The sequence below is a fragment of the Mustela erminea genome, chromosome 11 (genome assembly GCF_009829155.1).
Source record: "Mustela erminea isolate mMusErm1 chromosome 11, mMusErm1.Pri, whole genome shotgun sequence".
Lineage (NCBI taxonomy): Eukaryota > Metazoa > Chordata > Mammalia > Carnivora > Mustelidae > Mustela > Mustela erminea.
In genome coordinates, this window is record NC_045624.1 from 12,712,666 (window position 1) to 12,734,042 (window position 21,377).

Here is a 21,377-nt window from a genome sequence, read left to right on the forward strand (position 1 = left end):
CCAGGAAGGGAATCCGAACAGGAAGATCCGGAGAAGTGGTTCTGCACATGGCCTCGAAGATCTGGTTACCTTCTATGAACTACGGGCTTTCTTTCTCTGCGATGCGGTCGGTGCTGGGGTGGTGCCTCCCTGCCGGCCCGATGGACGGCATCTCCTTCTCTACATCCGGGATGCTTCGGACCCCTGGCGACATGTCCCTTCTCGGCCCACCACCCCATCCTTGTGGGGGACGGGGATCGGGACGCTACCACGGGGGGTGATGTTCATTCTGTCTTCAAGAAACCATGGAGCCAAGAGTCAAGAAGGGATGGAAGAGCCACGTGATGGGAATGCTTTCCCCATCCCGGTGATGAGGTGACACAAAGTCCGGCGAGATGTGGGTGCCTGATGGCATCCTCTTGAGTTAGTTTTGTTTTATATATGTATATTATATATATATTTATATATATATATATATAGGTATGGGTTTGTTTTTTTAGCACACTGTCCCGTTCTCGGGTCTGGATTTAGGGCAGTTGGTCCTCGGGACAGGTTGGACAGAAGGGGCCAAGGTACAGAAGAACCCCGAGATGAGTGTGAGGCCCAGGCCCCCCCACGCACAGAACATGGACCATCCGTAGCCGTGGCTGATGTCATCGGGGAGTCCATACAGGTAGCGCGGGTAGCGTGACAGCTCGAAGTTGATTCCGGCCACACAGGTGCACAGTGAAATGATGCAGAAGGTTCCTGGAGGGCGAGCGAGGGAACACAGGTTGGGGTAAGGGAGAGGAAAAGCGGGGAGGAGGGGAGGGAGAGAGGGAGAGAGAAAAAGACAGAGAGAAGTGAGGTTGACAGCATTTTCAATTCTCTTGAGTAGAAAGATGAGAAGACCCAGGTACGAGCCACCTGCAAACGAGATTGATATCTGGCAATATTCAGAGAGAGGAGAATAGCATGAAGAGATCACGGCTTCCTTGCTCTCCGTTTGGCTTTTAAAAAATGGAGACATTGCTTCCCATCCAAAGCTGCTCTATCCTCCTGATTAAATCCAGTGATTTGTTCTGGGGGTGAAGGTTGACCTCCAGGAACTTTTGATCTTCCCAAGTTGCCCCTAGCTGCAAAAGCTCGCTCTCTACTACTTGAATGGTGTGCTCTGCAAGTAGAGGGGACAGGACAGAAAAGATGGGGTTGATTAATTGAGAGTAAAAGAGATGAGGTCCATGTGGACCTAATTACCAACGGGACATGGCCCAGCTTGTTGACAGCATACGTCTTGTTGGGTTATGTTAATGGGATTAATTGGGGATCTTCCTGCCTTAACTTCCTGACGGTTGTCCTGTGACTTTGGAACCTTGTAAAATTTCTGTTTGTTAGCTCTTGTCAATATTCCCCCTCGATGGGGGAAAACTGGGGCTCTCCGGAAAGCTGGCCCTTTGAGCCAGTCATTTAAGCTCCCTGTTTGGAAGTTGTGTGTGACTAAGAGGGAAGAGTTGGGCCACGTGCTGTTAGTTTCCACATAACGCTGCTGTTTTTCTGTTATGATAGAGGACCGAGCCATTTACATACTTCCACACTTACCAATTCAAACTTGAAAATGTGTATTAATAATTAGAAGTAAAATAGGCAGGGGTGCCTGGGTGGCTCCGTTGGTGCAGCGGCCGGCTCTTGATTTTGGCTCAGGTCGTGGTCTTGGGGTTTTAGGATCGAGCCCCATGTTGGGTTCCACACTCAGCATGGAGTCTGCTTGGGATTCTCTCTCTCCTGCTGCCTCTGCCCCTCCCCCTGCTCATGCTCACTGCCCCTCTTTTAAATAAATCTTAAAAAAAAAAGAGAGAGAGACACACACACACACACACACACACAGATCTATGCAGGCACATGGTTGATCCCCGAGAAATGGACTGACAGACATGTGTTACCACTGTTCTCTGGCTGTACCCTCTGACAACCCGCCTCCCAGCGGATTTTGCTGAGAGTCCCAGAGAGCGGAGACCATGGACGACAAAGGTGGGTGAGGACCCCGCCTGACGGAGTTTGCTCAGGTGAGGAACTCAACTCTCAGACGCGTAAGCTGGTGACTGACTGGGGCGTGTGGGGTACAGAACGCCCCCAACCCGCTGCCGCCACCACAGCTCTCTGGGCCTCTCTGGGGGGAGCTAACACAGATGCTGGGAGCCTCTGTGGAAACCGTCTCTCAGCTGAAGGACAGTGGCCTCCTCTCCTTCGCCCAGAGTACAGTGTGAGGTCCTCCGCTCCCTGACAGCAGCAGGATCCGTCAGGTTATTCTCCATGAGCACTTACTGAGACCTACTTGAGGGTCCAAGGAACAATGCATAGTCACCTCTTCTTAGTAACTCCCCCCATGGCTTGGGCTTTGGGCCTAATTCCAATCAGATTCCAAGACTAACCACTGCCAGAATCTAGCAGTTAAGGGAAAAGAGCTCTGCCCAAGCCTTCTCCAACCTTCCCTCCCGGAGCAAGGCTCTGCTGTGAGCTCCAGACCTGGCTATGGGAAGTGGCAGGTGTAATCCAGGCCAGGGAGGCAGGCATAGTCCCCATATGGCCGTCCCAGCCTAAGTGACGTCAGGTCAGGTGTGGGGAGGAGAGGGGGGAAATCCCTGTGACACAGAACAGTGGCTCCACGACACAAAACAGTTCATCAGCCAGCATTTATGGGACTTCTGGGTTTACACTAGATGCTAGGAAGATAAAAAGGAGAGTAAGATATGATCCCCACTCTTAAAATCTTGAAATAAATCTAAAATTAAAATATTTTTCTAAGAATGTATTTTTTATCTTATTTATTCATAAGAGACACACAGAGAGAGGCAGAGATAGAGGGAGAAGCAGGCTCCCCAAGGAGCAGGGAGCCCGATGTGGGGCTCGATCCTAGGACCCCAGGATCATGACCTGAGCCAAAGGCAGATGCTTAACCATCTGAGCCACCCAGGTGCCCTGAGATAAAAAGTTTTTGTTTGTTTGTTTGTTTGTTTGTTTGTTTTAAAGCTTACCATCTTGTTAGGGCTATGAGACATACATACATTAATGAAGAGTTGAGGGTAAAGTGCAAGGAGCACCAGACTGGGGACGGAGCCGGGGGCGGGGAGGGCCGTCCCACAACCAGCAGTCACAGGGAAAGGAGGAAGGCTAGCCCATAGTCGATGCTAAGTGTCAACCCTCTGACGAGACAATCAGGCTGGGCCGGGGCAGGTTTCCCAAGGGAAAGGCAGTTCTGCAGGGGTCCTCGCCGGGTCTGGGGAGCAGCCCTCCTTCAGCCTCCGTGCCCAGCCCCGATCCCAGGCCTCTGTGCAGAGATGAGAAGGCATACCCATGCACCACCGTCCCAGTGCCTCTAGGGTCCCAGATGCTCACTGTCCCAGCCTAGTTCAGCGTCCCACGTGAGCCGCTGTAACAAGGCCCTGCTAACCTGCCTTCTGTTCTTGCTGCCATAGAGTAGCCCATGATATTTAAAGATTTAATCAGATCAGAATTCTCTCCCCTGCTTACAACCCTCCTATCAACTCATTACAAGACCCACACTCCTTACCCGAGTGGACGCTGCCTCCCTATCTGGCCTCATTCTCACCTTGACTCCTCAAAGGTCACCCTCCCAGAGAGCCTCCCCAGCCTCCTTCTAATATGTGCCTCCCCAGTGGCTTTCCAGCTGCTGTCTCAGGAGCTGTCCCTTGTGGAGGGGAGAAGAGGCTCCAGCCCTCTCTTTCTCTCTGGCCAGAAGAGCCCTGCTTTGATCTGTGTCCGTGCGAAATTTCCTTTGAAGAAAGGGGCCCAGTGATTTCAACAGTTTGGAAAAGCACCGGGCTTGTCCGTTCGCAAGGGGACCTCAAGGTACGCCATTACAGGGCCTAAGCTTTGGACGGCAAAGTCTGACGGCTGCTCCCCTGGTTCCAAGTCTGTGCCTTTGGCAGAAAACGCTCATCAGTCTCAGCTCTCAGTGCCGCTGGTCCTGGAAGGGGCGTCAGACTTCGGCTCAGCCCTGGCCTCCAGGCAGCCAGCGTCACCAGCCAGCTGGCTGGGAAAATCTAACAGCCCCTCTCCGCGCCAGGACCCTCCGTCGCAGGGCCTCGGAGCCCAGCAAGTCCGGCCGAGAAGAGACGGCACCACCCCATGGAGCCGCAGCAGACAGCCTGTGTGGGGAGATCCTCCGGCTCCAAAAGAACGGTGGCCTCGAGGCCCCTCTAGTGTCCCTGTTTGTGAGCCCCACCCGGCGGGGGAAGGATGGCCCACGGGTGGAGGGAACTAAGCAAACATAATGCTTCCTTCTGGGTGTTCAGACACGCCACCTGCCTCCTTTGATGGCGCTCCCACCGGAAGCTCTTCGGGACTCACGACCATGCGGTCACCCTGCAGCCCACAGCCCCGCCCTGGTCACACCGATCTGTGCCCCTGGCTGGAAGAGGCCAGGGCCTACAGGGCCCCCGGGCTGCTGCCTGCCCCATCGCCCGGCCCTTCCGCCGCAGGCACAGCTGAGGCTCGAGCGGGGCTGGGCGGGGAGACGGTTTCCACGCCGGCCTGCCGGCTCCCGTTCCCACAGCACGCACAGCTTCCCCGTCCGCCTCCTCCTCTTCGCTGCCATCTCTAATTAGCGCTTCCCAGGTTGCCAAATATTGGGTTCCAGTTTCCCATCCCCCTGACCAACCCTCCCGACTTCCAGTTTCTCGGCTGTTTGACGACCTCCCCCTGCTTGCTCTCTCCTCCCCCGGCTTCCGGCTTCCGGCTTCCGAGCTGCCCCTTGATCCCGGCTCTGTGCCGCCTCTCTGTCCCGCTGCATCTCCTGCACCGGCTTCTCACTCTCCTTTCCTCTTTGCAGACTTGTTCCCAAGCTCTCGTCCCATGTAGCACACTCTGGGTGACCTCACCCTCTTCTCTGGCTGGAGACGCCCCCACTACGTCATTACATCACCAGACTATGTGACATTATGTGACGTGATGTGATCTCCTATGCTATGTAATTACGTGTCCCCAACCCTCCAGCAACACAGAATGGTCAGGGTATATCCCTGGCTAAACACAGGTTTCCAGCACTTTCCCCACCAACCCCAATTCCCTTAGGCTCCTGATTTCTTTATTCTTTCAACATCTTGCCTCCCTGGTAAGGGGACCATCCATTCCCGTTTGCCTGGCAGTTGGCGGTGGGGGTGGGAGCGTGGCCCTGGAACGTGGGATTTTCATCCTGAATCTGGAAAGTTCTGGGCTACGGGGGACAGATCAGTGACCCTTGCAGGTTCCTTCATGTCCTTCCCTCCACTCTGGCCCCCACTGGTGGTACTGCCATAGGGACTGACAGATCCCTGCTTGTAAATTAAATTAACCATCATGCCCTCACCCAGTGAGGAGGGCCACACGGATGCCCGGAATGTGTGGCTCGTGTGGAGACCTGCCAGGCTGGGGTTGCATAGCTCTGGGGGCAGCTAACCCTTCTGCCAGCCTGAGATGTCACCAAGATGCACGTAATCTGTTAGCAGCCCAGTAATGGCCCCACCCCATCCCACCTTGAAGTTCAATAATTTTAGAGGCAGGATCCAGAGTTCTGCTGTTAACCCCCTGCTCGGCCCACTCCTGAGCATGGACGGCAGGTGTGTGAGGTGTGAGCAGAGCCTCCTGCGTGGCTGCTGCTGGATGAGAACACATGGGGTTGGGGGGGGGGCAGGGGCAGGCCCGGGAGGGACACGTGTCTCCACCCCCTTCAGGGATTGTCAGAGAAGCCATGTGGATGGACCCTGAGTAGAAACAGCATCAACACTGAGACCTCAGCTCTGGCAGCAGAGATGCTCTTCCTAATTCAAGAATCTGTCAGCCAGGAAACCAAGGCCCTCGAGAAGGTTCTCGCAGGAACTCAGGGCAGTTAGATATTGTGTGCACAGGCATCTTCCCAAACACCCATCCCTTATGTGACCAAGTGGTGCCCGAAACGTCACTGGAGTATCATTTCTGCATGTTTCTAGGGCAGGAAATCCATCTGCATGACAATTTTCTGCTCCCAGGAATGAGACGGTACGTCTGTATATCCCTAGACCAGGCACATCCATTCCCTTGTTGCTTCATGGCCAAAGGGCCTCCGTTTGGACCCGGGTCCACCAGCCTGCTGCAGAGCAGAGGCGGCAGCCGTGCCCCTATGGGCGTGTGTGTCAGGGGTCATCAGGGGTCGGGACATCTGAGCAGCAGCCCGAGTCCTCCCTCAGCCACTCCCCCGAGAGCCCCTCTCCAATCTTTAAAACCATAAAGAAGCAGATCGGCAAACAGAAAGAGGATCCCTCCTCCTCCAGCTCCGGGGTCTGCATCCCAGGAAGCTGATGTCTACCAAGCCCTTCCTTTGCGGAGATCAGATGCCTCGGCAGCATTTAGCTCTCAAGAGCACTTTATAGCTTTGCTCAGACCTGCACGGAATACAAATTACTGTTGAATTATACACCATTGCATCAGCAGCAGCCGACAGGCAGGCCGCACGGGCTTTCAAATCCAAGGTGCCTTAGGGGTTTGCTGGGCTGAGGCAGGGAGCGGTGACAGGCTCCGGAGAACACCCTGCAAGGCATGGCGCCCTGAGTCCGGACAAAATCATCCATCATTCTGCGAACTCTGCAAACGCTCTAGGCACAGACCCTGCAGGAGTGCCGCCCCCCCAGCCCCACCCCCGGGGGAGCAGCATGTGTGTTCCTGAGGTTGCGTCTATGTGCCACAGGGCTGCTCTATGTCTGCGCATGCTTTTGCCCCCGAATGCAACATCCCCAGCTCAGGCGCTGAAAGGGACTGGCCCAAGCGTACAGCCTGGCATCGGTTCTCTAGACAACACTTCCAGATTCCCGACCTAGAACCTGGAGCCTCATGCCTTTGTTTTCAAATAGCTACAGGGTGTTGGCAAATTCGTAAGCACTGATGTCAGGGGCGGAACTGGGTCCTCAAACTTCCTATAGTGCAGCCCTAACCTCTGTGCCTCAGAGTGTGACCGTGTATGACACAGGGGTGTTGCGGAGCTAACAGAGTGAAAACGAGGCTGTTGGGGGGAGGGGGGTCCCTATTCCAAACTGACCGGTGTCCTTCCAAGAAGAGGAGATGAGGACATACAATGAGACACCAGACAGCTGAGCGCAGAGGCAAGGCCAAGGGAAGAGGCAACAAGAGGGTGGCCCATCTGCAAGCCGAGAAATAGGCCTCAGAGGAGACAACTCCAATGACACCTTGATCTTGGACTTCCAGCCTCCGGAACCACGGGATAATAAATTTCTCTTGTTTGAGCCACCCAGTCTATGATTTTTTTTTGTTGTGGTAGCCCTAGCAATCTAATGCAACAGGTGAATACATAACAAATGGCTTATTCCCATAACATTCCAATCCACGATAAAATAAGACCATCTTTGTTTCCAGACCTCACAGCCACCTGTGGCTACACCAGGTATCTAAACATAGCCATGCAGTGAAAAGAAGGGCCATATGCACACCAATGTTCATAGCAACAACAGCCACAATCACCAAACTGTGGAAGGAGCCGAGATGCCCTTCAACAGACAAATGGATGTGGTCCATACATACAACGGAATATTACTCAGCCGTCAGAAAGGAGGAATACCCAACTTTTGTATCAACATGGACGGGACTGGAGGAGATTGTGCTGAGTGAAATAAGTCAATCAGAGAAAGTCAATGATCATATGGTTTCACTTACTTGGGGAGCACAAGGAGTAACATGGAGGACAGTAGGAGAAGGAAAGGAAAAGTGAAGGGGGGGAATTGGAGGGGGCGACGGACCACGAGACTGTGGACTCCAAGAAACAAACTGAGGGTTTTAGAGGGGAAAGGGGTTGGGGGGATGGGTGAGCCTGGGTTTGGGTATGAAGGAGGGAACGTACTGCATGGAGCACTGGGTGTTATATGAAACAATGAATCTTGGAATGCAACATCAAAAACTATTGTATGGTGACTAACATGACACAATAAAAACTTAAAAAATAAAACTAAAATGATTATGTTCCAAAAAATAAAAAAAACAAACAAACAAAGCCATAGAAAGCAATAGCTACTGGGCACCTTCTGGGTTTTTCTCCAGCTAGTCTTCCTCACCAATGTATCTATGCTTACTTCCTTCCACTCAATACCCATCAATCCATTTACTCTTTGGGTATAGATTTAGATTTGATCCCAACATCCATGGCTCTGCGGCCTTTCCACTAAAGACAGAGCCTTCACAAACTTGTGCAAACATCTCAAGGGCTGAGTAAATGGAAGAGGGCACTGGTGGGTGTTCAAGTGCCTTTTGTGACGGGAACTTACTAAGGTCAAAAGAAACTTCGCCTGGTGTCCTTGACTGGAATTGGACGCAGAGTTCATGTAGCTAGACTTGATGGTCTAAGCCAGGTCTCATCTCTCAAGAAGCCTTCCCTGAGTATGCCCAGCTCAAAATCATTCATATTTTTTCTGGATCCATAAAGCTTTTATAGTTCAAAATACGTGACCTGACAGTTACAGGGATGCTTCCTGTTCTGTTTTAGTTCATGTTCAGCTAGACTGTCACTTTCTCTAGAAAGTCACTAGAAGAAATGGACTTCTAGGCTATCGGGCTTTCAGGTGAAACTATGGGCTTTGAAACCTAGAGGGCATGAAGTTGACACCATGCCTGGTCCTCCCATCCGTCTCCTCCTCCTAAACCGTTCTGTGATCGCTGAGGGGTTTGTGCACCTGCCCGTGTGTGCGTGTACGCCCACGCAGGTGCACATCTACCCATATTTCCTTGGGCACCTTGGGTTTTAGGAAGCATTTTTATATTCACAGAAATTCTGCATTGGAATAATACCTCTCTGCAGGATTATTCTGAAAAGCGATAATACATGTGAAAAGGCTTACAGAAGTTAAAATTGCTTTCTATGTGTAAGGTATAATATTAGAAATGGAAGGCTTTAAGTGAGGGTGAGGAAAAATTGTTCTGGAGGACAAGAAAGAAATGAAGTTGCACTTTTCCTCTCCATCACCCACTCTACCTGCCCCCTCCCCGGTTCCGCCCCAAGGTCAATGCCATACCAGGAAGCAATTGCTCTCCACAGAAACCAGAGGAAGGGCTCACTCAAGACTCTCAATTCTGTGGACTTTGTGGAACCAGAACCATGGAATTTGGAAGAGCTCAGAGTACATCCTGAGACAGACCCCCCCCCCCCCCCCCGCAGCCCCAGTAACGGAACTTATCCTCAGGCTCAGAGAGGTTAGAGCAACCAGCAGGGGTTACACGACAGCATTGTCGGAGAAGCTTGTAAGACTGTGGCTCAACCAGGGTGGGCAAAAGGAAGCAGCCTCAACAGTGGTGTGGGGAATTGCCTTGAAACAGGAGCTGGAGACCTTTCCGAGTTGCCACTGAGCTTGTGCCCTGGTTCCTTTGGCATACGGAGGCGGCACTTAGCATTCTCCTACACTCATTCATTCAACCCCTACGATACAGCAGACTGTGAGAGCTACCTTTTAAAATCATTTTTGGTCTACCCAGTTTCCTTTTTTTGTTAAAACACTACCACCATTCTTTCTCATGGGGAAGCCATTCTAAGATCCCAAGGGTTCATTCAGACTCAAAGCCAAATGTCAGGGGTTGTAACTTCTGTACCTCTTGAAGATGTGATCGCATACATGTGCATATACGTGCAGCACGGAGCGTACATGATATAATCCACAGAGTAATCTCCAGTTAAATAATTTTCTAGAGGTCCCAAAGCATCCACAACAGAGCAAATATCTGATTTTGCCATAAAACCTAGACTATTTGATTGTAGAAGCATCTGAGAACTATTCATTATACTTCTTCCCACTGCCCCCATTAAAAAAATCCCCCAGAAAAAGCCACCCCTGGCCCACACCACTTTTGCCCACCTGCCCTGGGATATTCCATGCTTCTTGGCACAAAAAGTTGGGAAAATCGGAGATGAGTGGTCCGTGGTGAGCTACAAGCTTTCCATATGGCGGGCATCTATGTACACGTGAGAGTCCCACAAGACAATGAACCAAGAGTACAGCAGCACATCTTTCTCAACGTGAATCTTTGGAGCTTCCTATCCATCTGGGTCTTGGTTCAGAGCTGAGAGTTGGTGGGATCCAACTGGCTTCCTAACTAAACTGAGAGTGGCATCTACAGCTGTGCAGAAAGGAACATTCTCAAGCTGTGAACAGTGAGCTTCCAAGAGTAAAGCCACTTAGCGCATGCCATCTTCCTGCCTCTGCTTCTCTTTTCTCTCCTTCTCTTTCTAGGCCAACCTTTTCTGGTGGATGACAATGGTCCCCAGAGCAAACGTGGAGAATCTATAGGGTGGAGGGCAATCTTGTCCTGGGTTTCTTGCTCAGGACAAGGCTTGGAAGTAATTCTAAACCTCCCGCCGATCATCTCTGATACTACAGCTTTGTGGTTGCTCTGGTCATTGACGTTCCTAAGGAGTTTCCAAGCCACATTCCTCCCGTCCCCCGACTTGCCCCCAGGACCAGCAGGAAGCTGAGCACAGGTAGACCTATCCTTACATATGAATTCCTGCCTTGGTGGTATAAAGCTCTCCTGGCCCAGAGGGACACTAAGGCAGCTCTATCCACTTCCAGGTAGGAGAACTCCAGCCAACGGATATGTTCAAAGTGGAAAGAGAACTCCAGCAAGAATCAGAAAATCTGAGTTCTGGTCCCATCCCTGCCCATGACATGGAAAGAGCACCTCCTCTCTTTGGCCGTGATCCCTCAACCATACAATACACAGAGGGAAGGACCAGATCTCTACGGTCCTTCCAGTTAAGTGATGCCCTGACTCTGGGTTCTTTCTGAACTGCTCTAGGTCGGATTGCCAGTCATTTTGTCAAACATGAGCCACCTGGAGAGAAGACACTGCTTCTCACCTCCCGACATGCACAGAGGGGCTGCTGGATGAGACCATTAGATGTCATTAGCTGACATCAGTGTGCAGATGAGGCTCTGCTCTAAATTGCCTTGATTTTAAATGTGGAAGGATGGGGGCCCAGCTGTTTAAGTGTCTGGAAGAAATTGGCTCCTGAAAGAAATCTCTCAGGCTTCTACCCTATCTGATCTGAGCCAATGCCATGTTAATTAGGAGAGGAAGAGGCTTGGGGTGGTAGCCAGAAGATCAGGCGAGCCTGCCACCTGGTTTAGTTTATGTCTCCATATGCCTGGCACATTTGTTAGCTTGGGCTGGCCTTTCTCTGAGATGATGTCACCTCACCGCTGGGTCACAGAACACATATAGTTTTATACGGATCAAACACTGATATGTAGTATTTACGACATGGCAGGCAATGTTGCAAGTGCTTTACTTAGCTCAGTTAATCCTCCAAGCAAGTTTATGAGGTTTGGCTAAGGAATATGAGGCACAGAGAGGTTAAGGAGACTACCCAAGGTCACACAGGTAGCAAGTACCGGAGCCAGGATTCATATTCACGCCTTTGCTGCTCGTTGTGTTGGCTCTCATTTTTCATGCATGCAGATTGTCTCTGGGGCTGGACTGTAAGCATTATAAGCAGAAAAGCCTTCTTCTTCCCCAGCAGGGCCCTGTATGCAGTGGTGCTTCGATAAGACCTATCAACTAGATGATGACATTGGAAGAAGGGTCACTACATTTGGTAGTGACCAAAAGTGCCCCGAGGAGGTTCTGGGAACCACTCAGACTCATGGCTCAGGTAATAAAACTCCTACTGCTGAATTCTTCAGAGAACTTGGAAGTCTTTTCATAACATGTACACAGGGTCACTCCTTATTTGTGCCATGGAGAAGGGTGAGCTCCTGTGGAGGAATAAGATTCTCCCAGCAGATGTAGGGTGGAGAGGTCGGGAAAGGAAATGAATCAAGATCACAGCATTAACTTCCTTCCAGGAAGACTTTGTCGCTTCCCAGTGGGCCAGAAGCTGAACCCAGTGGACAGAGTAAGCTGGTGGTCAGAAGAGGATCCCCAGGACCTCAGTGTAGACTCCAGCCCATGGAAGGGGGCCTGTCCTCCTACCAGCTCCTCCTGGCTCATCAATGGGTCTCAACCTGGGCACCTCTTTTCACCTCTCTTTTCTCTTGGAGATTTGGGGGATGATAATTACTCATCTTGGATTTCTGAACTCATACTCTAGTGAGAAAAGAATCACAGGAAGGAGGCTGATGGGGCAAAAACACGCCAGCTCTATTACTGATAAGGCTAGCACAGCAATTGTGGCTTGACTCTTGGCCACATTCAAGGGCACCTATACTTTCCCCCCACTGACATTTTAGGATGAATTGCCAGAGGGAGGGAACATTCAGGTTTGCAAAGCAGGTACGCTCACCCTCAAATGTTGACTCACACTGGTGGGCCCAGAAAAGAAAGACAAACAAGCCTCCTGACACGAGCCTAACCCTGGCGCCTCGACCTGGGAAGGCTGCCTGTGTGGAGAAGCAAACAGCAGAGGACCCAGATGGTGTGAAACCTCATGAGCTCAGCCTCTTGGCCAACCTCACGAGAGGAGTCAGTCCCCTCTTCTCCCTTGGGAAATGGAGTCTTCAAAGGTGGCGTGTCCTCCTGAAGAAAGAGGTTTCCAGCTTTACAGGCCTTGATGGGAATGCTGAGATCAGGAGAGAACTGTCCAATGTACCCTTGGCCATACTAACTCAGGCACTGTTAGAAACTGGACCCAGAGGCTACTGGAAATGTGATGACATTTGAACTTGTCTCACAATGTTACGAGCTAAGCCACAGGGGGTATTTTCATTAACTATATTGTATCCTGGAAGTGTGGTGCAATATTTAAGAAGTTCCTAGATTTTGTTAAAGAGAGCAGTGGGAAGGACACAGCTACTCCCATTCCTCCCTCCCCAGGATCAAAATTAGGGGGTAAAATAGCATACTAGGTTTACATTTTACTTCCACATAAAGCTGCTTAAGCATTTTTTCTTAGATAAAAAGGATTCTTTTTTGCTTCATTTATGGCAGAGTTTAGTTACACAGAAAAATATAAAAATGGAAATTATTAATGGCATGTGAAATCCTAAACGAGAACGAGTAAAGAAAGTCTTGGCATATTGCTTCTAGACAGTGGCCAACTCTTGATCTCAGTGCAGGTTCAGCTGATTGATGGTATAAAAGCCCATTGAGGGCAACAGTAAGGTCAAGTTGACTTGATTCTTCTTTAGCTTCAATCTCTAGCCTACCCTGAGGCTGCTCCACAGTCCCTGGCTCAGAAAGGTCCTCTTTCTCTGGGCACCCACAGCCCTGTCATGGCACCCACCGCTATACCTCCACTGCTGCCCGGGTGGCCCTTAAGGACAGGGACATGTTTATCTGTGTACCTTGGGCGCTAGCACCATGCCTAGCATGCAGTAGGCACTCAATCAATGTGTAGTGAGTTGCACTTAAATCTGTAAAGCAGATAACTAAGAAGTAGTATAGAGCAGTCTTCAAATATTTGAAAGACTATTGGAGGAAGAGGGTCCTGACTTTAACTTATGTTACTCTGGCAGAAAGGGCCCAAGTCCAGTAAGTTGAAGTTACCAGAAACCATAAAAGGTTTAAAATAAAGAGGGGCAAACTGACCACTGGAGGAGCTGACAAGGAAGAGGTCCCTCTGCTACCATGAAGGCTTTGACTCAGAGAGGACATGGGAAATTATCTCAGTTTCTGCTCCAGGAGATATTCACAAGGAGGTAAGTGCCATCAAGATGGTACAAAGCAATGTCTGCGTTCAGAGGCAGAGTCTGGTTTTAGTTAAGCTGGTTCAAAAGGTTTCTAGAAGATGCTGAGGCTTGAGGAAGCAGAGGCTTTCACCAGGCCAAGCAAGGTGGCCCAGAGGCAGGCAACGGCAGATGGTGTGGGTGGGGGGGCAACACGACATGTGGCTGGAAGTGAGTCCAGGGTGAGATTGTGACCCACATTAAACTCTGACTGGTGAGGCTGACCTTTACTCAATAAGCCACATGGAACCCCAGAATATTTTCATCAGAGAAACGACATGGCAGGAGGTGTATTTTAGAAAGACAGAATGGTGTAAAAGTTGAATTAAGTGGAAAGTCGGGAGAGGAACATCTATGTGATACGGATCCTTTGCTAGATGCTTTTCCTGCGAATCCTTTCATTCTATCCACACAAAACCAAATGAGGTAGGCAGCACTCCCTCAGTTCTAGGAGAAAACGGAGGCTCCGAGTTTGGAGACACAGATGTCCACCCAGGGCTAAATGACTGGTCAACACTAGTGTCATACTCAGCGCCCCAGCGGCGCTCAGGGAATGGACACAAGTGAGAGAGCCATGGAGAGTACGGCAACGGAGATATTGGCAGACACTGACAGCTGGCTAAGCTACGGGTGACAGTGGAGAAGTGAACAATGACTCAGAGGTGACTGGCAGACTCCTGTACTGAGGAAGGCAAGAAAAGCAGCTCATTTCATGGGGAGAAGGGAAAGGACAGAAGCTGACATTTGTCCAGCCCCCACAGTCAGCCAGTGCTTAGCATGGATGCCATAAACATAAAGCAGACCCATACCATCTACCAAGAAAGCACGAGTCTAGCTCATGGCATGTTTGTGGTTCCAGAGAACAGTTAAAAACAGTTAAAAACAGGCTAGAGCTCAGAAAAGGCCATTCCAAAGCAGTTCCAGACTCATCCACGCAGAGGTCACTGTCACTGTGAGAGTAGATACTGGTGACAAGGAGACATGTTTGCAGGGAGAAAGGAAAAAAGAGCATCGAAAGCCACATTTGCAGATAAAGCAAAGAGCAAAGGAAACAGAAAAGACACAGAAGAAAGGCAAAATCATGAGCATGCTGTCATGGAAGACAAGAGATGAGAGTCTGAGAAACAGGTAAATCCATGCGAGGTCAGGAAGCGTTGGCTTGAGGCCAGGCGACAGGCGGAACAGCCAGGAGGAAGTAGGTCCGCAAGAAAGGAGCTTCTGAGACATGGTGGGAACAGACACCAGACTTCAAGACATGGGGGCTGGTGGCAGGGCTATAGAAGTAATAAGATTATTCTTTTTGTTCCCTGAACCCCCAGCAGTCTTCCTGTCTAGGGCCCACAAAAAGGAAAGGTTTTCAGCCAAAGACGCTCATTTTCCTATCTCGCTGGAGACCCTCCCTTCAACTGAAGCAGCCTTATCTTTTCTGCCACCCCAGGAACAACAAACAGTCTTCATCCACCATGATGCGAGGTCTCGGTGGGGTCCTCTTTCACCAGATCAGGTCGTGAGTGGCTCAAGGTTCATAAATACGTCGACAACTTTATTTTTATTGGGGAAAGAGCACTGTGTGATTAGCAGAGAGCTGGGCTTTGGAGTCAAATAGATTGGTGTTGGAATCCTGGGTCTGGGAACCACGTGACAGTGAACTCTGGCAGCAAGTGCTAGGAACCACAGAGAAGGTAACAGCCAATGACAAACTGAGCAGAGGAACAAACACACAGGAAAGCCTCATGACATGCCAGACAGTGTTCTGCACGGTCCGCTTCTCAGTGATGGCTTAGCACAATCCTAGAAGGCAGCTCGTGTCTGACCTTCACCACGTCTGGACCTACTGCTATTGCTGACACTCTGGTAGCAGAAGTGACTCCCTTCTTGGCCTCTCTACCCCTCTGTCTCCTGCCCCTTACCCCGTGGGGGTGAGGAGGACCAGTCTGGTCTGGGCGTAAATGTAGACTGTGGTGCGTGTCCGTAACTGCTTGTGTTGGGGCTCCCTGGGCCTGCCTAGCTCGTGTTCTACAAATGAGGGCTGAGTGGAGGATGAAAGCATTGATGTCTGAACAACACCCACCATGGATACAGCACAAAAGGTCCCAACTGTGAGCCTCCCCTCCCACTCCCCTCTCCCACAGGAGCGGGCCTCCTATGGGGGGTTTGAAGGTCCACAGGGTGCCCCCCGGTGACACCACCTCCCCCACCCCCCCACCCCCGCTCTGGAGGTCTCTGAACTGTCATTCAAGTCACAAGTGATCCCCTTTCTGTCCTCTTTCCTGCTGAAAATTCCGACCCAGAATTCTTTTGTTTCCATTTGTTTGCATATTCAAGGTGTCAGTCCTTAAAAGGAAAACTGCTCTTTTACCACACTAATGGGTCTAGGGGTCTGATTCTTCTGGAAGACAGTGAGCAACTCCAAGGCACTGGGTTTTATCTTCGACTGAGTGGGCACTGGTTGTTTATTTAATGACTAATGTGCACTGAGTTGGATCTAATGGTATCCTGAAGTGGGGATGGGCGGGCCTCTTTCACAGACACATCTTAGATATCCCTGGTCTTCTGATGGCTTCTATAGATAGAGAGTTTTTTCCAAATCAAGACTCGTGGTATGAGACATGATCTGATAATAGGAAAGTATATTTGAAATCAGGAGATCTTTAGAATGTGAAGGAGGTAGAACAGCTTCACAGGCACTCGTTTTCCAACTATTCCATACTGGGGGATAAAAATGCATACCATTACTCACCTGTCCCCAAAGCCCAAGGTCTGTTAGGTTGAAAAGGTATGTCCCCCAGAGCAGAATTCCTTTACCTCTCTGGGCCCATCTTTATAAGCCTTCTCCAGAATAATGCTTGAGGGCCTTCCCGGAATCACTTTCTCACTGGTACCCACCAGGCCTTCAAGGCTGTCACCAACCCCCCATTCAGCTCTCCCTATACCAAGCTCCTGCCCACCCCCAGCATCACGGCAGTGAGGCACAGGTGTGCTGCCCTGGGCTTGGAGGTGTCCTGCCTATACGGTGTGGGGGTGGCCTGGCCCTGCCCCCCACCTCAACAACCCAGGCCAGTTCAAGCCAGCTTTCAGGTGCCCAGAGGGAGCAAGGGCCCTAACTATTGTGTTCACATCATGCATCTCAGTCACCTAAGTAGTGAGGGCGACAAGATGCTTTGTGGGGGGAGAGCTCCCCACCTCCCTTCCTCGGGTTTGGCTATTTCCGAGGCCACTTCTCACCTGTCTTTAGGCCTCCAGGGCAGGAGAGAGGAAATTCCTCCTCATTTATAGCTACTTCTCCATTTTGTTTCCCCAGGAGCCGCTTTTATGCCCACTAGTAGAGGTCTCTCCGTTTATTTCAGGAATGAGCATTTTTCTTTGATTTATGACTCATTTCAAGAGCCAGAGGCTTGCCTGACAAGTTCCCTTTCTCTGAAGCTTGCACACCTCTATAAGAACATCCTAGAACCACCATAGGGATGGAAGCTTTTGAAGCTGCTTTAGAAATTACCTCAGTTTCCATGGCAATCAAGCACTGTGGAGACACTACCGCATTCTGGGTCTGTTTCCACTGAAAAGGCTGTTGGAGAAATCTGTTCTTTCTCAACAGCCCTTCCCTACACCGCCCAGTAATGGAGATGGTCTTTCAGGTGCCCCGCCCTCTCTCTCCTCTCCTGCCTGCCCTTCCCCCATCCCGCCCTTGCCAATCATCCACTGTCTGTAGGCAAGGACCCCAATTCGGTACAGCAATGTTATTTCTACCCCAGGAAAGACAGGGTCCTGGCCTCACTCTGGACTCTATTCTCTGGAAAATTCAGACACGTCTGTGTTGGCGGAGGCAGGCAAGCCAGGAAGGCACCAGGCTGTGGAGGTCCACTTATCCCGAGACTCCCGGTCACCCACCCCACACTCAGCCTAGACACTGACCCAAAACCATGCCTTAGCGTCTGGAGTAACTGAACTTTCCTATTCCCTTGTCTCCTTACACTTCTAGGTCCTCCCTGCCTGTGTTAACTGGTTTTGATTGTTCATTACAGGAACTTCACAAAAGATCCATCAGCTTCCACTGAAAACATCGGAGGTGTGTGCTCGAAGATTTTCCCAAATCCTGCTGTTTCCTTCAATCCTAGACCTCATCAGTATTCTCAACCAATCTCAATCAAACACCTGCACTGAAATAAGGCCTTAAAGCAAACTTCTAATTCCCTGTCGACCCGGATCTGACCGTCCCGTCCTGCTATGGGACCCTGCCAGCTTTGCAAGGTGCTGTGTTCTCCCCGACTGCAGTAAGCAACAAACTCAGCTTTGTCTTATTTGCAGGTCACGTATGCAATGTTGGGGGAGTCAGCTTTTGATCTAAGGAAAGGGGAATGCGTGTCTATATGATTACTTGGTCATCAGGGACAAGGAGTGATGTTAAGCACAGCAGACTAGGCCCAAGTTAGGGCAAAGAGGAACAGGGAGCAGAAAGAGGGAAGACCTGATTTCTTAGGACCCTCTGGAGCCCCCACAGTGAGAGGCTGCCACAGCCTGGGATCAAGGCGTGTGCGTGTGGGACGGTGATGGAGGCAGAGCTGGCTTCACGGGCACGTGTGCCTGCTTTCATGCGCTGCTGTCACCATCTTGAATGTCTTAATGTTTAAAGGAGGGGTCCCAGGTTCTTATCTTGCATTGGGCCCCACAAATGATGTAACTGGTCCTGGCTGAGGGAACGGGTGCTCCCGGGTGTGCATCTATGCACCATTCTCAGGGGCACATGACAGTCCCCCTACTGACCTGGCCACTCTGGGGCACAGGGACCAGGCCCCCACTCACAGAAACTGCCATGGGAAGCGGAAGAAGCTCCAGCTTCCGGCACCCCTGAAGGAAGCCAGATCACTGAGGAGTGAATGCCACATACTATCGAGTGATCACCCAGGCAAGAACCCCAGGTTCTTTCTGTCTGTGAAATAGAGAGAAGGCAGGCCAGAGCGAGATGATGCCACCTCCATCAGCCAAACCCTCATCATGGTCTCCAAGGTCTTGGGGCTGCTCTGTTTTGCAAAATATCTCCAACTTATTCTGTTCCTGTCCTCTTGCTCAGCTTCCTCTGACCCAATGGGCTCATTCCTGTCCCAGGTCCCTTGCGTCCGTTATTCCTTTTGCAAGGACTGATCCTGCCAGGTCTTCCCAGGAAGACTTCCACTCAATGCAAGCCTTCAGTGGAAGGCTCTGTCCAGCTGTGACCACCCGAGAGGCCTTCTGCCCAAGCACTGCCCCACATGGATGGCGGTGCCCCATCACTCTCTACAGCCCTTCTAGCTTTCTTCTCCACAGCTCCGTCAACTGGCAGCGTATCAGGTGTTTACAGTACTCAATTATTTGTCGCTTATCTGTCGCGCCAACAAGAGTGTAAGCTTTGTGAGCACTCTGTCCTCTTCCCCACTCTTGCCCAAGTGCTTCAACAGTGTCTGGTGCTTGATAAACAATGGTGAGTTATTGAATGAACGGATAAGGAGTGTGGTGATTAGCCAGAGAGACCTTATCTGCTCAAGCAATTTTATCTTTCTCATCCCATGGCAGGGTCTTTGTGTGCTGTTGCTAGCGATGGTTTGGGGCTGCTGAGAGCAGAGTGTCCCTGAAGATGGTTGTTTTCACAAAGAAGTAGCTGAAATAATACCTAAACCTTTCTGGAGAACAATGCTAAGCATTGTCTAAGCCCTTCACATGAGTTAACTCTATAATTCTCACAACCATATTTCTGGAAGGTACTATTACTAGTCCTCTTCGTAGATGAGAAAATCGAAGGAGTGTATACAAGGTAGTTAAGTAACTTTCTTGAGTCACATGGCTCCTTTGGTCCTGGACTAGCTTTTAGCTGTAAAACCGTAATTCCCCATTTTAGTTGGAGGATTCTAGCTCCTGAACACGGACGCCAAGCTCCAGTGAGACGGCAAGGAATGGAGGGTGACTCGTGGCCCATCCACCCTCCTTTCCACCTCCTTCTAGGGTCTGCTTTCTGTCTTAGCATTTCCCTCTGGACATTTAGTGACAGAGCAGGCCCCCATGCCCGTTCTTGGGAACATGCAGCACTGTGGCTTTGCTGAGTGTTGGGTAGGCACGTTACAGGCACTGGGAGACAGCCCTCATTGACAAGCTTTGGGAGTCCTGGACCAAGGCTGCTTACTCTTCTCCTCTAAAGTGCAAATCTGTAATGGAGGCAGGTCCTGAAGGGTGGCAAGGGCTTAACTCCTTCGATGAGCTCCAACTCTCCAGGTGAAAATGAAGCCTTCCCACAGTGTGGGTTGCTGACGTGACTGACCCGGGCCCTCGTCCCACATTAGGGAAGGGTGCATGTTGCTTCTCAGTCCTCCTGGCAATGTGTCTCCTCTCCCAAATGTCTTTGTTTTGAATGTAATTTTTCAATGCTAATAAATATTCAAACAAGCACCTTCTGAGAGGCGAGACAGGAATATCCCAGGGTATGAAGTTCTTTCTGAATCTCTGTTTGGGGTTTTGCAAGAAAGGTTGTTAGACAAAAAGCCAAGAGGAGAGTTGTGATGTTCTAGTGAAATCTCCCACGAACCTGTAAGAGCAGTTCAGCAGGGTAAATAGATGGGTTTTACGTCCTCGTTTGATCATGGTAGGTTATAGAAACTTCTCTGCCTGCTAGAAGAGACTTACTTACATAAATATATCAGCAACAGCTACCATTTACTGAGGGTTTTATAAGCTTTGCACTGTGGTAAGTCACTGAGTTACTGATTTATCCTCTTCTCCAACTCAGAATATCTCACTTACGTGGGCTCCCTCTTCTTACCCATGAGTCACGAAGTAATGACCACAGTCATGAAGTGGAAGTCAGGACAGATAGAAATGCAGTCCTAGCCATGCTTCTAAGTAGTGCTGGAGGTAGGGGTGACCGTGGGGCGAGGCTGAAGGCAACCCTAGATCTTATTCCACTTGGTGGGCATCCCTAAAATCACTCACTGCCCAACGGAAAGAGTCCCCCAGACCAAACGCCTATTGCCTCAGACTTTCCATTTGGGGCTTATACATTCTCAGAATGGCTGGGCCTTTGTCAGGGTTTCTATGCATCAGCAGAAGGGTATCTGGGGGTTCGGAGCACAGCTGAGCTACTCTCCGGTGAGCCTGGTGTAGGGGGCAACATCTGGCATCACTGGTCTGCAAATCACTGCCATCACTCAAGTCTGATAGCTCGAGCTCCTTCAGGACTTTCTCTTCGCTCCCCCTGCCTGACTGGGAAGGGAGAAAAGGCCACACTGGTCACAGGTGGAAGGAAAAGGACTTTTAATGATTTCTTTTTCCCATTACCACCTGTGCCCTCAATTCCAGCCGCGATCTCGTTCGTCTGCCTCTTTGTGCTTTGAGAAGGGAGGAGAGGAAAGGGAATGGAGCGAAATTCTGGGCCTGGCAACAGCCCGGGAGCACAGACTGGAGGCATGCCAGTGTGGGAAGATGTGCCTGTGGCCCGGAGAGCTGAACACCCAGGCAGCGGGAGGAGCTGCTGTCACAGGCCAGCTCTGTCCCCAGGGCTGCCACTCACTAGCTGCAGGGCCTGGGACAACTGACACAACCACTCTGATCTGGAGACACAGGGACACCAAACTGGATGATCTCTAAGGTCCCTTCCATTTCTAACACTCTTGAACTCCTGTTAAAGATGGAGGTCTTCATGAATTCATGTGTGATGCATACCCTAATTCCAAAGGCAATTTGAGACATTTTCTACCAGAAGTACACAGA

General features: G+C 50.6%; 1 protein-coding gene across 1 annotated transcript in view; it reads right to left on the reverse strand.

Annotated features, from left to right (window-relative positions):
- Positions 1-470: 470 nt before the first annotated feature.
- TMEM178B (transmembrane protein 178B) overlaps positions 471-21,377 on the reverse strand; it is a 330,441-nt gene continuing 309,534 nt past the window's right edge. The window contains exon 4 of the mRNA XM_032304350.1: positions 471-726. Within this exon, the coding sequence (XP_032160241.1) occupies positions 476-726 (251 nt within the window). The 3' untranslated portion in view covers positions 471-475. The remainder of the gene's footprint in view (positions 727-21,377) is intronic.